The 14,505-nt window shown below is 46.3% G+C and overlaps 1 protein-coding gene across 7 annotated transcripts in view; it reads right to left on the bottom strand.

Annotated features, from left to right (window-relative positions):
- ACOT9 (acyl-CoA thioesterase 9) overlaps positions 1-14,307 on the bottom strand; it is a 31,036-nt gene extending 16,729 nt beyond the window's left edge. Inside the window, exons 1-4 of one of the 7 annotated variants that reach the window (XM_087757003.1) lie at positions 8,497-14,307; positions 7,155-7,246; positions 5,553-5,579; positions 2,511-2,556 (exon numbers count right to left, since the gene is read on the bottom strand). In XM_087757003.1, the coding sequence (XP_087613129.1) occupies positions 2,511-2,556; positions 5,553-5,579; positions 7,155-7,246; positions 8,497-8,510 (179 nt within the window). In that variant the 5' untranslated portion in view covers positions 8,511-14,307. Of the gene's footprint in view, positions 1-534; positions 2,557-5,542; positions 5,580-7,154; positions 7,247-8,080; positions 8,270-8,496 lie in introns of those variants that run through there. The other 6 variants (XM_087756999.1, XM_087757000.1, XM_087757001.1 and 3 more) reach the window with 6 other exon arrangements.
- Positions 14,308-14,505: the final 198 nt, after the last annotated feature.

Genomic DNA, 14,505 nt, shown 5'->3' with positions numbered 1-14,505 from the left:
CACCAAAAAGAAAATTTGTCTTAAGTTTTGACTCTGGATGAATTCTGGGTATTAGCCATTTAAGATGAAGACTTTTTTGGCTTGAGTTTTATTTTTGGAAGAGGAGAGGCACAAAGCAGTCACACTTCAACCTTTTCATATTCCCTCTTTTCTATTTAATAATTTTGAGGGAAATATGAATAATCCATGACCAAAGAGAGAAAAAGTGTAGCAGAAAATTTCAGTTAGTTTTGTTTGTTTTAAATATGAAATATGGTTTACCTCATCTGGGCAACATGACCACTGCAGAGTTCAGAGAAAATTGAAAGATAACAACCTCCTCCAGAGGGTTAATGTTTTAACTTATGCCACTGCATAGAAAGAGATTATACTAAATGGCTAAGGAAAGATGCAATGTCCAAGACGATGCACCTTTATGCTTTTTAAAATATTTGTTTCCAAGGTGTTTCAGTGAAAGGTTTAAGAGAAATTAGTCAGAGAGTACATCAGAAATTTGTCTACAAACACAGAGAAACCAAACAATAAAAAATTCACTATATTCTGTTTTCACCAGTCCCATCCTGGCTCCTCTGAGGTCAGCAGCAGAACTCTTCTTGACTTCAGCTTCAGAATGTACTCTTCAATATACGCAAGTATTAGGCTCAAGGCAATAACATTTTTCAACAGATAAATACTGTTACACGCTGCAGTACCAGTCATACAGTAACAATACTTCATCTAAGTATTAACTAATATCTGCCCTAAACATTCCGAGAAATTACATTATTTATTTCTGAAATGGCCACAACTCACTCTAGACTATAATCAGTAATGAACAGATTAATAGTTTTAATTACAATTTAAGTACAAAACCAGAATAAATACATAAGCAAAATATTTCTTTCTAATACAAAATGCCACTGGCCTTTACAAGAGAAATCATGAACCAAAGTTTCCTTTTAGCGAAATTAACGGCCGAAGGCGCTCCTCCAACATGCATCTCTCCCCGCTCCCAACAATCCAGATGTATGTGCATCCATCCTTCCCAAATTCCCATTTCGGGACCCCTATCAAGCTATTCCCTTAGGTTTGTCCGCTTTAGTCATTCTGTGGTCTAACTCGATTAAAGCATTGGCTGTTCAGTCTCCATATGTATCAGCTCTTTGTCACTCCATTTTAAAAGTGGGATCTCAAAGGCTACATGATCCATGTCCTCCAAACCTCCCTATATTAAACCCGTCTTTCTCAAGCACTCCCAGCTATGGGCTCCCCAGCTTTACTTCTTCATGGTAGTTGAAGTATACAGTACTCTGCAAACCATTTCTGCTGTATTTTATACAGCACAGGAGATGTACCTATCTAAGAAAAACACTGCTGTGGTGATCCTGGCTTCAGTCTGCTCTCCTTCCAGGGTGGGGGGCAGTGGGGGAAAAGACATGGATGGAAGATCAGATTTGACCAGAGCCCTCTCAAATCTCAGTCCTCGGATGGTATTTCCATATGGCGTGGTCCTTCCCCAGCCATTCTGGGCTGCAGGAAAGGCTTTTTTAAAAATCAATTTCTAGAGCCCTTTTCAGCTGATCTACCAAAAATTTCAAGCCCCCTCATGCTTAGATGCTAGTATTGCTAAGCAAAAATCAGCTTCCCAGATTCAGGCATTTTCTTTAGCGTGCCTATAATCCTGTTCAGACAAACCTAGTCAGAAGGCCTGGACATCAGACACTCCATCCAGACAGGCCTCTTCACTTCCCCATCAGTGCACGAAGTGTGAAACAAGAGGTCAGCAAACACAGCCGTAAGAAAATCAACAATCAATACAATAATGTCAACCAACCAAACAGCAATATGTAATTTCCCCAGACTGCTATACTGACTTATTCAGAATTGTTAACAGGAGAGCATTACAGTCAGCTCTGGTTTATTCAACATAATGAAGGGGGAAGAAGGTAACCTCCATAAAGCCAAAACATCAATGATTTATTTAAATTGTATGTAAATTAATCTAAAATTAAGTTACAAGGGAGAAAAGAAATGCCTGAGATGCTCCTGACTAAGGAGACACAGACCTCAAGCTGACAATTTTCCAAAGGGACAGGGGTGCTACCAGGCCATTCAGAATGCAGCCTGCTTCATGCTGAACCAGCTCAGTTGCCTCTGAATCCAGTGCAGGACATATCCACCACATGGGTAATCCACCAAGCGGATAAGTCAAGAGGGAACAGCAACATAACAGGTCCAGTCAGACTCTACAGCTCTTAAACTTCCATCAGATTCAAAGCTAATGGGAGAGTCTTGTAAACATCAAGAGCGCATATTTTGTTCCTTTGGTGCTAAAGATCTTCTGCAACAGAAATCTCAGAAGTCTGTGATCCACAAAGTAACAATTCAGAAACCTTGTTTGCATTACTTTTTAGCTGGGATCTTTTTTCTTCCCCAGTCAGCAAGCTAACATCGTTAACTTCCACTACCACAACGCTGAGCTCTCCCTGGGTTTCACAAATAAAGTAAAATACATTTAATGTACACTGTACCTCCAGTTGGTAGATGCTCCCACTATATCCCTCAATCTGCTCCGCACTGAAAAAAAAAAAAAAAATCAAAGCAAATCAAGCTTAGTTCTGCAGGTGATGAACGTGAGGTTGCCTGGTGCTAAAAGGCACAATCCTCATCCCAGAACAGGAAAATTAAGCAAATTCATGCAAATAGCAGTCCAGAAACAAAAGTCTGGCCAAATTCAGTGATGCTGTTAGTAGGCATATCACAATAATGGGTTGAGTAACATGATTCCGTAGCTTACTGTGTACAGCCAACAAAGAATGCATCTCGAGTGTTTGTTAATGCAATCAAACACCTGCAATGTTAATTCACAACTGAAAGAGACAGCGGATTGAGATCAGATTGAGAAATTTTGATGTGAAAATATTTCAGCCTCAACACAAACTATGGAAATAACAAAAATCAGAAAGTCATAAAAGAACATAGAAAGGAACAGTGCAACTGGGAGACATGGAATGAGGAAAGTACTTTTTAAATAATCCCATCCATGAAGGACAGGTAATGTCAGCCGATTGCCTCTTGCCAGCAGGGTCTCATAGCCTAAATTTTCAGCAGCCTCAAAGAACACAGTGTTAAGACACTGAAGACAGGCCTATAAAATTGCTTCTGGCACTGTTTGCACTATCAGAGTTAATGCTAGCTCTGCACAAGTTTTTCCTAAATTTCAAGAATAATCTGCATAAGCAGTTTTTCTACTCTTTCCTCAGATGAGGCTATTAAGTACACTAAAGTCCCAGCAAATCTATCAAACCACTCCATCACTGTTAGGCAGGTGAACGTATGCTATTTGGAAACACCTGAAAACAAGCAGCAACAATTCCCAGGCTCGGAACAGAAGAAAGCTGAGACCTGGATAGTAGGGATTTCTCGCTTATTTACAAAGATTTTTATACAAGGGGGTTCAAATAGTAAGATAAAATAGCTAGGGACAGACCAAGGGAAGGACACCAAAAAACCCCCAAATTTTACAGTGAAACAGAAAAAGGGCTGCTGCTGACTCACAGGCTGATCCTTTATACTTTCAGGTTATTAGACATCAGCAGGCTTGGCACATTCCAAATGAAATGCCCGGTCAGAGTATTCACAGCGATCAGCAAGCTGTCCTGTGAACCCTGGAGCAAGCAGAGCCTGACTTCCTAGGCATTTAAACCACATACCCCTCTCTCAGCCAGACCCACCCGGCTCTGCCCCACTCCGCCCCATGCAGCCACTTCAGGTCCTGCTGCTTCCCTGCCCAAGTCCCCACACCCCCACCACTGCAATACCCCCAGCCTAGCCTTTCGTATTTCTTCCCCTGCAACAAGACCTCCAGCTCCCATCCCTACAACCCCAGCCCGCTTCTGTTTTGCCTGCCCTCTACACAAGCACCAGCACGAGCTGTGGTTCGCCCGCCACTCCGCAAGGCCGGCTGCCAGCCGGCACAGAGATCCCAGGCGCTCGCTCACTGCCAGCAAACGCCATGGTCCGTGGCTGACCCCAGTGCGAGCTCTGGCACCCTAACGAACCTTTGATTCTCAGGTCAATTTTCACAAAGCACGTGGAAACGCCTTTCTCTTCGAGATTTGTGCTCATCTATTTTGGCTAACATCAAGCCACAAAAGGATCTGGAAGAAGAGGGGGACAAGAAGATAGGCAGACAAAGACAAAATAGATTGCTTAGGCCTCATTTCTTTAGGAAATTAGGCTAAAAACATGTTTTGAAATTAGAAGAGTTCCACTGCTAATTCTGAGAACAAAAAAATTTTCAATGAAAGAAACTGATTGAAAATCTTAGAGTTGATTTTTTTTTTTGGAAGGGGGAAGGATCTGATTCTTTTTTTCTTAAGAAGTAGCGGGCTTGTTTACAGAATAGGTACTATTTTCCTGTTACTCATACTCCACCTGTGAAGCTGCCATAGCATGCATTCTATCCATACAGTGTTAGCACAGACACCGTATCAGCTTCTAGAACACAAAACCTCAATTTTCCAACAGTATGCAGACTGTGCTGGGATGGAGGGGGAATAAACAGCACTTTCTCTTTGTTTGAACTAGGTTCATCTTCCCTTTTAACGCTAAAGAGGTAAAAAGCTCTGAAAAAAATCTCAGGTCCAAACCTGCAAACATGTATGTACACTGTTAGTCCCATTTAATACTTCTGATTTCCATTTTAGACTGAGACCACATAATTTTTATTTTAACAATAAAATGACAAGGTTTAAAAGTGTTTCTGAAGTTTTGCCAAACTAAATCTAGTCCGTTTCACAGGCTCTTAAGTACATAATTTTTCTTTTTTCACTGGGAAAACTACGTTGCTCTTCTAGACATTAATTATTTTACAACAGAAATTTAAGTAAGTAATTACGCACAAAAATCCATAAACTCTTTCTTTTTTCTCATTTGGCAAATGTCTTAGATGTACAAAACAATTACAGCAAATGAGTTTCATCCATCATTACCACGTCGCATATTTCACAGTATCTCCTAAACTGTAATCAGTGGATCATTAATGCCAGAGCAGCAGGAGCTGAGTTTATTTGCACTGTGCTGTCACGAAGGACATGAGGGAAGCTAGACAAGGTCACTGCATTCATCTCCGCCAAGGAGACCCATGCCCCCTTGTGCTGGTGCCTCCCCAGGCTGTATCCAGGTTCAGGCAGACCACTAGGATGTATTTTACCACCAGTTTCGGTACAGAGCTTGGTCTGGACTTCCGTGAAGGATGCAGATTCAAATGTCTAAAATGAAGCTAAATACTGCAGGAGTTGCTACGTAAGAGATTTTGTATCCCACAAGCCTCTTAGAAACGTGTTATCCAGCACGCCACCAGAAATACAGTGCGCTGACAGAGATCTAGTACAACAACATTGCCACAAATAAGATCAGAGCCGTTCACTGAAGGCAAAGAGGCCTTAAGCAAGTCGACAGAGAAGAATAGCATTTCATTTTTCATGAATGCTGAAGTAAGGAAAAACAGTAGCTGAGTAAGTTCAGTGTTATAGCAAATATTAAAATATGTACAGATTACCACAACACACCATCATTCACATGAATGGGTAAGTGTCCTGTGGAGCGGAAAACACAGGTTAGATTAACAATTTTAAAAAAAATGCAAATTACATCTATTAAGGGGTTACTTGATAATCCTATCTGCTTGAGTACCGTTTACACACCTGTTCCTTAATTTTAGTAAGGAACCGTAGGCAACCTGTCCTTGCCTGATTTACAATCAGTATCTCTGTGTTTTCAGCTGAGTTTGTCCTTTCCTTCAAAGCCAGTTTTCTAGTTCCTTTGTCTACTGGCTCTGTGTAGCACCTGCTTGCAGTGTAATTCCAATCAGTTTTTCAGACTTGCTGCTACCACGTACTGTTGACAAACACTATTAACTTTGCAAGGAATATCTGGGGCATTTTTCAGGAAGCGGGATGAGAGTTAGAGGAAACTTCCAAAGTCCTGCCTGGTGTAGCCTTTGGGAGAGCCATGGAAGAAGTGAGGGCATTCACAACTGGGACCCAGATTCGGGAGGATGCATGTGAAAAGCTAGTAAAAATAAGTATTTGATGTTTTGTGAAAGCATGGATACCAAATTAAAGGAAACTAGTTTACAGATCAGCAAAAGTTTGTATAACATTATCTAAATGTTACAATTTTGGAACAGAATCTCAAATATTTACAGTTACTATAGTCCAAAAAATATTAGCATTCCTTGGAAACAAATCAGAGGCAAGGCCAGGATGGCCTCACTGCTTCACTGTTTTTACTGGCCTTCTAGGTGGTATCATTACCAAATATCCAAATAAAAGCGCAGGGTAATATTTGCAATTATGCAATATTCTGTATCCCTGCTTCTCTCCTTTAGCCTCCCAAATTACTATTTATTAACAATAATGAAAGAAAGTTCTCTAACAAGGGATAACCCTCATTTTCTCTTTTACTGGATAACCTGTGGTTTCTATTTAGAAAACAAAGGGGAAAAGAAGATCTCAGAAACAGGCAGAACTCCATGAAGGAATTATTTGTACTTGGCTCCAGTACTTTTCCTCCTCCTCCCCTTTTCTCAGTACATGGGATTAGAATGCAAGAAAACTTTTTTAAAAGCTTCTGAAACAGGAACATTACTATGAGAGCGCTAAAACAATCTTTCAACACAAAGCTCTATTGACAAGAGCATTTTCACGAGGCAATGCTGCTGATCTGATTAAAAGATTTATCTAAGTTTATGAAATTAACGGTATTGACACATTAAAAGTTCTGTAAGACATTGTTTCCACAAAGTTCCTCCATTTCTTGGCCATTCTCTCCAGTCGCCACAGTACCTGTCTGTACCACGCTGACTTTCTGTCTAGAGCCAACTTGAGAAGCAGTTGTCCCTCCAGAAAAGAATCACATGCTCTTCCAAGACTAAAGAACCAGATGAGCCCCTAAATCTGCAACTTCAGTGATTATGCATATTTGTTGCCATTAATCGCCAAACACACACGGTGATTTTCTGCTACTTCTTAAACAGTTAACACTATGAGCTAACAGTCAAGGGTATGTCCATTATCCAAACCATACTAACACATGAAGGGCCATCACCTGAAAGAATAAGCTCCTTAGAAACATTTCTATATCTTCCAAAGTTCAGCCAATTTTTTTACCTTCAGACATGTCAGGAAGCACTGGGGAGCCACTGGTCCCAGAAGTGAGTGTCCTAGCCAGAACAGAAGGAAGCTTCCTCATGGTGCACAACCTACAGGCAGAGCGAAAGAGTTTAGTGTCATTAAAACTAACACTGTGAAAATAATTTAGGATTTATTTTTGGAATGGTGCCGATTACTTCAGAACCCCCACTCTGATTTTTAGAACCAGATACAATCAGTACAACAGTCCAAGCCAGCTGAAATTCCGACTGATACCTGTCCTTATCTGAAAACAGGAAGGAAGAATGATTCGCTGGTGGTAACTGTTCTCTTCACTGACTATTCGGATGCCCGGGGACAACCAGCTCAGACCGAACACCAGCTTTTACCCTGCAGACATCCTAACACAGACGGGGTCCGTGTCCATCTGGGAAATCATCCACGACCCTAACCATACACTTCTGCGCTTGGCTGGTGTGCACAGCGGTGGAAGGTGGAACATCCCAAGAAGGATATCACAAGGCCTCCCACACAGTGCCATTCAGCTAAGCCTGGTCTTCTCCTCCGTGGCTTAGTATCGCTGCAACTCAGAACAAGCCTAAAGTGCAGGATAAAATCCTCTTGGCTGTTCAGCAAGAAAGGACAACCGTGAAACCCCGCAGAGAACGTAATCCGCCCAGCAATTCAGTAAGTGTTCAACCAGGTAGTAGCCAGTGCGACTCCTCCCGGCAAGCAAAACTGTGGCAACACAAAAACACACGGAGGGTCAGCAGGAGTGAAACCCCTCATGACAGTTAACCTGACAAGGAACACGGGTTGCCTGACCCTTAATTTTCTTCAGCTGAGGCGGGGGCGTCACCTCAAAAAAGAGGTAAGTCCCCGGGCACCAGACGAAAAGCGGGGCAACGTACACGCCTCTATATACATATCCCTCACGTACGCACCTACACACACGTATGATGTACACACGCGCTTCCTCTGCCTGCAGCTACACCAGGATTAGTTAGGAGAGTAAAGGGGCCCACAAAACCCCTCAGGGCCAGCAGGGTCTCGCGTGCACCAGAGATGCCGTTAACGGCAACGGTGAAAGCTCCCCGTAGCTGACGCGGCTCCCGGACCCGGCCCGTGTCCGACGGCCCGGGCAGCCAGCCACCTCCCGCCGCCCAGCCCAGCCGCCGCCCCCGCGGGATGCCGGCAAGCCCGGTGCCGCCGGACCCCGCGGGGAGAGGGCGCGGCAGCCCCGGGCAGGGCCTCCTCCCCGGCCCGCCGCCGGGAACCGCCGCCTCCCGCCCTCGGGGAGCGGCGTCCCCCCCGGCCCCGCCGCCGCGGGCAGGGCTGAGCGGCACGGGGGCAGCCTTACCGGGTGGGCAGCATGGTGCTCGCCGCGCCGCCGGGGCCGTCAGCGGAGCCGCCGCTCGCCCAGCGCCTGCGAGGACCACGCCTGCCTCAGGCACGCGGTCCTCCAGGACCATAGACTCGCGACCCGCCTGGCACAGACAGCGCTCGGTGCGCCGCCCTTCCGCCGCGGCGCTCTGTGCGCTCCCCCACGCGGGGCCGCCCGGAGCCGCCCCCCCTCGCCGGCAGCGCGGGCAGGCGCGGCCCGTCGGGCTTTGCCTGGGGCTTGCTTGTAACAAATGCCGCCGTATCGGGGCTTTTTAATGCCTTTTTTTTATTATTATTCCACTGTGCCCTGAAGAGGCGCAGGCTCACGGCCGCACAGCTGGGCACTGCCGCGGCACCGGGCCCGGGTCCCGCCGACCTCCCCCCGGCCCGGGCGGCGAAGGCGGGCCTCCTCCGGCGGGCCTGGGGGCGGGCGCTCCCGGAGCCGGCGGGCCGGGGGATGAGGCGCTCCCGGAGCCGGCGGGCCGGGGGATGAGGCGCTGCCCGAGCCGGCGGGCCCGCGGCGGCCGGTGCAGATCGGCCCACGGCTGCGTGCGGCCGGGGCGCGGGGGGACACGGCCTCCTCCCGCGGCCGGTCACCGGGTGGCACTGTTAGGGAAGGTAACGGAGAGCCTCGGCGTCTTCTCGGAGGACGAGGTTTGAGAAGACGCTGCCAAGTTAAAATAAGCCGTGCGTGCTCCACACGCGAATGATCAACAAATGTAATTCATTAGGATTGCTTTTATTGCTGGGAACGAAAGGACCTTAGAGCAGAGGGGGCAGTCCGCCTGCGCCGGGGTCTGAGGGCAGGGAGGCAGCTCCTGCGCGGCGCGGAGGCACCATCGGGCCGGCGAGGATGCGATTTTCGGAGAACTAGCCTCTCGCTGCCTCGGCACCTCGAGCGGCCTCTGTACCGGTGGCCGGGAGCAGCCCGTGGCTTTCACACCGACCGGAACGTACGTGGTTCTCGCTGGTCAATCCAGCTTGCCAGCAGAACGGCGCTTACAGGAGGTACGAGTTAGCAATGAAGCTGTTAAGCGTGCCTTGCTGAAGACTTACCAGAGACACCGCTGAGATTGTACGAGGGTATGAGAAAACAGATGTTCTGGCAAACGGCGCAAGTACCCTAACCAGATTATTCATTGTTGGCAAGAGCAACACCTGATCCGTCTTTTTTTCTCTATGACCATCTTTTTGATGAAGTGCTTCCAAACAAACTAAACTAAGGCTATGCGAGTTGAAAAACAGGAGTCGTGTCTCTTTCCTACGAGGCTTGTGATATATTGCGGTTTTCCCTTTTGAAAGACTGAAGTTGCATGCCTTGCACACCGAGCAGAGCCTGCCTGGAACCCACCCTTGCTCCTAGCACAGTTTTTCCACCATGGCTGTGGTGCGAGCGCTTCCCTCCTGTTTCACCACCGCATAACCAGGCACGAGTGCGGGGCCTGGCGGGCGAGCCTCGGCGGTGGAGGAGGCAGAGAGCGGGCAGCGCAGCAGGCACGGCAGGACACGACAGGGGAAGGGCTCATCTCCGCTGGCCCACACCCCCAAACGCCTTACAAGTCCCATCCCCAGTTACAGCCCTTGTATATGCCAGCTCCTACCACCACGCGCCTCTTGCTACAGGACCGCGCGTTGACCAGCTCTGCGTCTCTACAGAGAAAAAAGCCGAGGGCGCTATTGCAAAGCTTCTCGTTCATCTGGTCGGGGGAAAAAATGCAGCAACCTGGTACGGGTGCGTGCTGAAGGTTCAAAAGCCAAGATGCCATGAAAAGAATCACCTCTGGACAGTGCAAAAGGCTGTGCCGAAAGACAAAATGGTGATTGTGTCGTATAAGAAAAACACCTGCTCATCGTGTGAACCCCCATGAGTTTTAAGGAAAAATTTGGGTTCCCTGGGTTTCTCTTTAGAGCCCGAGATATTGCACCCAGGAACAGTGATTTAAGTGTATCACAGGATCAGAGCCAAAGGGACTTCTACTGTATCCAAAACATAAAGTTATAAAACTGAGGCCTGGTTTGACTTTTTTTCCCTAACATTTCTCTCTACAACTTTTATACCCCAAATTATTTGCATGCATGATGTAGATGATTTGTGGATGCGGGCAGATAATTAGTTATGTCTAAATCAAATTCATCAAATTGCATAATTACAAATAACGAGATCTGTCAGCTAACAGGAATAGGGTTCTAATGACCTAAACTATGTCTTGCAAGATAATAATGGAAAATGATGGTCCTTTCCAGTAAATGGAAATTCATGTAGTTGTATTAAGTGAAACTGTTGAATTTTCCATTTGCCCCTAATTTTGAGCAGTGCCACTGCAGTATTTATTTACCATTCTGTACTATTCTGATAGAAATGAATATTTTTTTTCTATGCACAACCCGGTGTTGGTAAACTCTAGTTGTAAGTTGCTTGAAAAAATTATCTGGAAGAAACTGTGAACTCATAAATATCAATGCAAGTTCTGAGTATTGAGAAGAAATCATTCAGTTGAAAATGCTGAGAATCCTGAATGTTGCCCAAAAGCTAGTCTGGAAAAATAACAGGTCAACACTGAATATTAATTGCATTTTCTGTATTTCAAAATCCAGAGATTTGACAAGAGAGAGAATTTGGAGATACAATTTGGAGATATAATTTGGATTGAAATACTTGAGAACATTTAATACTGTAATCAAAAATTATTAACTCGCTGCATTTTAATGTGGAATAAGCAGTTCTTCTCCTTCCCTCTTTTATTTATTATAAACAGAGAACCTTTGAGGCATGAGAGAGGCATTCATATAGGAATTCAAGGAATCCTCCTAGCGAAGGAGGAAATCAAAAATTAAAATACCAGAAGTAAAGGAGAGTTTGATTAGTTGAACAGTAAAGAAAGCAAGCTGGTGCCCACTTTCAGCCGTTCCCTCCAGCCTCCGAGATAAGAGGATATTCAGAAATTCAGAAGCAAATAAAAATATGTTAACAATACAAGTGTCCAGCCGAGGTCCTGTAACTCGCTGTATAAATTGTTCATTGGCATCGCCATGAAAGGATCGTGAGGAACTAGCACGGCTGTTTCCTCTAGCTTGAGACGAGACAAGACCTCCATCTCCAGAGAGGATGTGGGGAAAACTTGCCTCAGTCAGATATGTAGCACTCTGTGTGCTTTTATTAATGCCAGTTCCTGTTGCAAGCTAAAAAAGCAAGTGCTGCTAACTATTTTGCATAAAGTTCTCTGTCTCCCCACTTAGAAGTAACATTTAGGGAGGAGATAAAGTGAGAATAAGAGGAACAATGCGCATGATCTTTTTAGATAATTCTAACCATTCTACCCCTCAAACACCGCAGTACCAGCCCTCCTGGTGGAAACGCAGGTGGATTCACAGTCAGCAGGTTCTGCATGGACGAAGCTGCTGGCTGGCAACAGAAAAGCAAGCTAATCCAGACTTCAGTGCATATTTCTTTATGACAGGTTATTTCAACGTCGGTTTACCTTAAACACGTTTGCTAACCGCTTTCCAGCATACATATTTGTATAATTTCAGAAAAATTTGATACTTTTCAGTAGACCTACCACTACTCATTTGCTCATGGGAGAAGCGCAAATAAAAAGGCCGACCGTTCAAGGATAAAATTGGAGCCCTATGCAAGTCATTAGAGATTTCACCACTGACCTCAGCTACGTCAAGATGACACGAAACCTGCTCAAAGACAGACCTGAGACAAAAGGAAGACGCTGTGAAGTACAAGGCCCATCAGTCTGATTCATTCACAAGACTCAGTCCTTTTAGAACCTCTCTGTAAAATATTCTTACCATTCTTATTAATCTTACTTATTCTGAAAAAATACCTCTAGTAATATATAACTAAATAGTTGCAGCATAGTCTCTGAGATCTAGGTATCCTAATTGTATATTTTTTTACTTCCTTTTTTTTTTTTTAATTCTCTGCATTTCCTATTGTTTCATGAAACTATTTTTGATACTTTAGGAAATTTTTTAATAGTTTTTTCTTCTGCCTTGTGAATTTGAAAGCTAACACCAGTGAACTCCATTCACTGGGGTAACACAATATCAGCATATTTCTGAGCAAGTTAAAGCAGGACTATCAAAAACAGTCAAGGTGGAGAATGCTTTTTTTGCTGAAACTTCAGCTTCTAAAATCATATGACTTTTCTGACGTGAGAGTGAAAGAAGCCAGGCACTTTGTGCTCTTACACAATAGTAGGTTTCCCGACAGCATGACTTCCTCATTGTGAAATGCAGAACAAGAACAGTTGACACAACACAAACACTGTTAAGTCTTTCACAGAAACAGTATTCCCCATTTCTGATCCCAGTCAGATAATTTCTAGGGATTGAAAAAATGTATATTCATTAAATGTATGTAGTTAGGCTGAGTCTATTCTTTGCTAGTTTATTCAGATTCAGTCTCCCTACCAAAAGCCATGTCCTGCAGGATTTCTAGATCCATAACTTACGAAACAGATCTTAGCTTTGTATTTTAGAAATACTTCTGTTCTTTGGGAATCTCCATTTTTGCTCCAATAGAGGGTAAACTGAGCCAGTTAGGGTGTTTGCATAAATCCTAAATTACTCTTCCAGGACTCTAGGCGCTTTCCACTGCACGCCAAGGGATTTTCTTGGCTAACACCAGCCACCAGAATACACACTTTTTTACACAGTTCTCTTGTAGTATCATGTTCCATGCTGGCCCCTCTGTCTAAATGGAGGTGAACCTTGTAGGTGGTTGGATACACTGAAAAACAGGGTGGGAGTGTTTGGGAATCCAGGTTTTCAGGATTGTTACTCTGCAGCAGTAGCATGACTTAGTGTCTTCCCATATCCCAAATCACTCTTAAAACAAATCAGATTAAGCTAAATGTAAAATAAAGAGCTCCTTTACAGTATCTAAGAACGGACCTGACAGTTGCAAAGTTTATAGAAGAGAAAACCATGCCTATGCCAAAGAATTGTACTTCTCCTCTGGGTGGCCGAGCTGGTAGGGCCACAGAGATGCATGGTCATCTCCATCAGGATCCTGCTCTCGTTCTGCGGCACAGATCTACATCCGTAGGTAATGTTCTGAGGAAGAGCTGGGCTGGGGATGATTCCTCCACCTTTTCATACTCCAAAGCCATTTTGGGGAGTGTATCCAGACTGCATTTCTTCATCTCACCCACCTCTCTCCTCAGGGACATCCATACCTCCAGGGGAAGGAGCCCCAGCCTCCCTTACGGCAGGCGGCTGGCAGATCCCTCCCGTTTTGAACACGCTCCTGTCCTTTGTGCTTCCCCCAGCACCACCCCTTCCTCTCCAGCCAGGCTGGTCAACCACCGGGGTTACGGTGTGCGCGGCAGCTGGAAAACGCCCCAAGCCCAGACTTGGATGTTTTGAAGCCCCTTCCGTCGGGACGCTGCTGCCCAGGGGCCTGCTCTGGCGCCAGACACCCCCGCCCCGGCACGGCTTGGTACGGGTCACTGCCTCCTACTCCGAGCAAGGACAGAGCATGTTTTTTCCCTACGCGCACAGCGGTGAAAATTACCGTGCGGAAAGCGGCCGCCCTCCCGGAGCGCCGGGCCGGCGGCCGAGGCGGCGCCGGGGCCCCTAAGATGGTGCCGCGGCCCTCCGCACCCCCGCCGGCAGAGCCCCCGGTCAGGCGCAGCCGCGCTCGCTGGGGCACGGACGGGCTCGCTTTTCGGGGAAGTGAAAGCTTTTCCCCTGAAGGGGAAGCCGCTGCCGGGAGAAGCCGGCCGCCGCAGGGGCGCCGGGGCGGGCTCCCCGGGCGCGGCTGCGTCCCCTCGGCCCGGGCCCCGCTGCCGCTGCCGCTGCCGCTGCCGCTGCCGGGCGCCCTGCAGCGCCGCCCGCCTCTGCTAGGGGGCGCCACCACGCGGGGAGCGGGCGGCGGGGGGGCGGGAGTCACGAGATAGCCCGCACCAGCTGTTGCTGGCAGGCTGCGGCAGGATCCCGGGGAGGAGCGCTATCATTGGCTGAGGGCGAG

The sequence above is a fragment of the Nipponia nippon genome, unplaced genomic scaffold (assembly GCF_047370975.1).
Source record: "Nipponia nippon isolate SJK-2023a ecotype South Korea unplaced genomic scaffold, ASM4737097v1 scaffold_2, whole genome shotgun sequence".
NCBI lineage: Eukaryota > Metazoa > Chordata > Aves > Pelecaniformes > Threskiornithidae > Nipponia > Nipponia nippon.
This window is presented reverse-complemented; position numbering and strand designations above follow the sequence as displayed.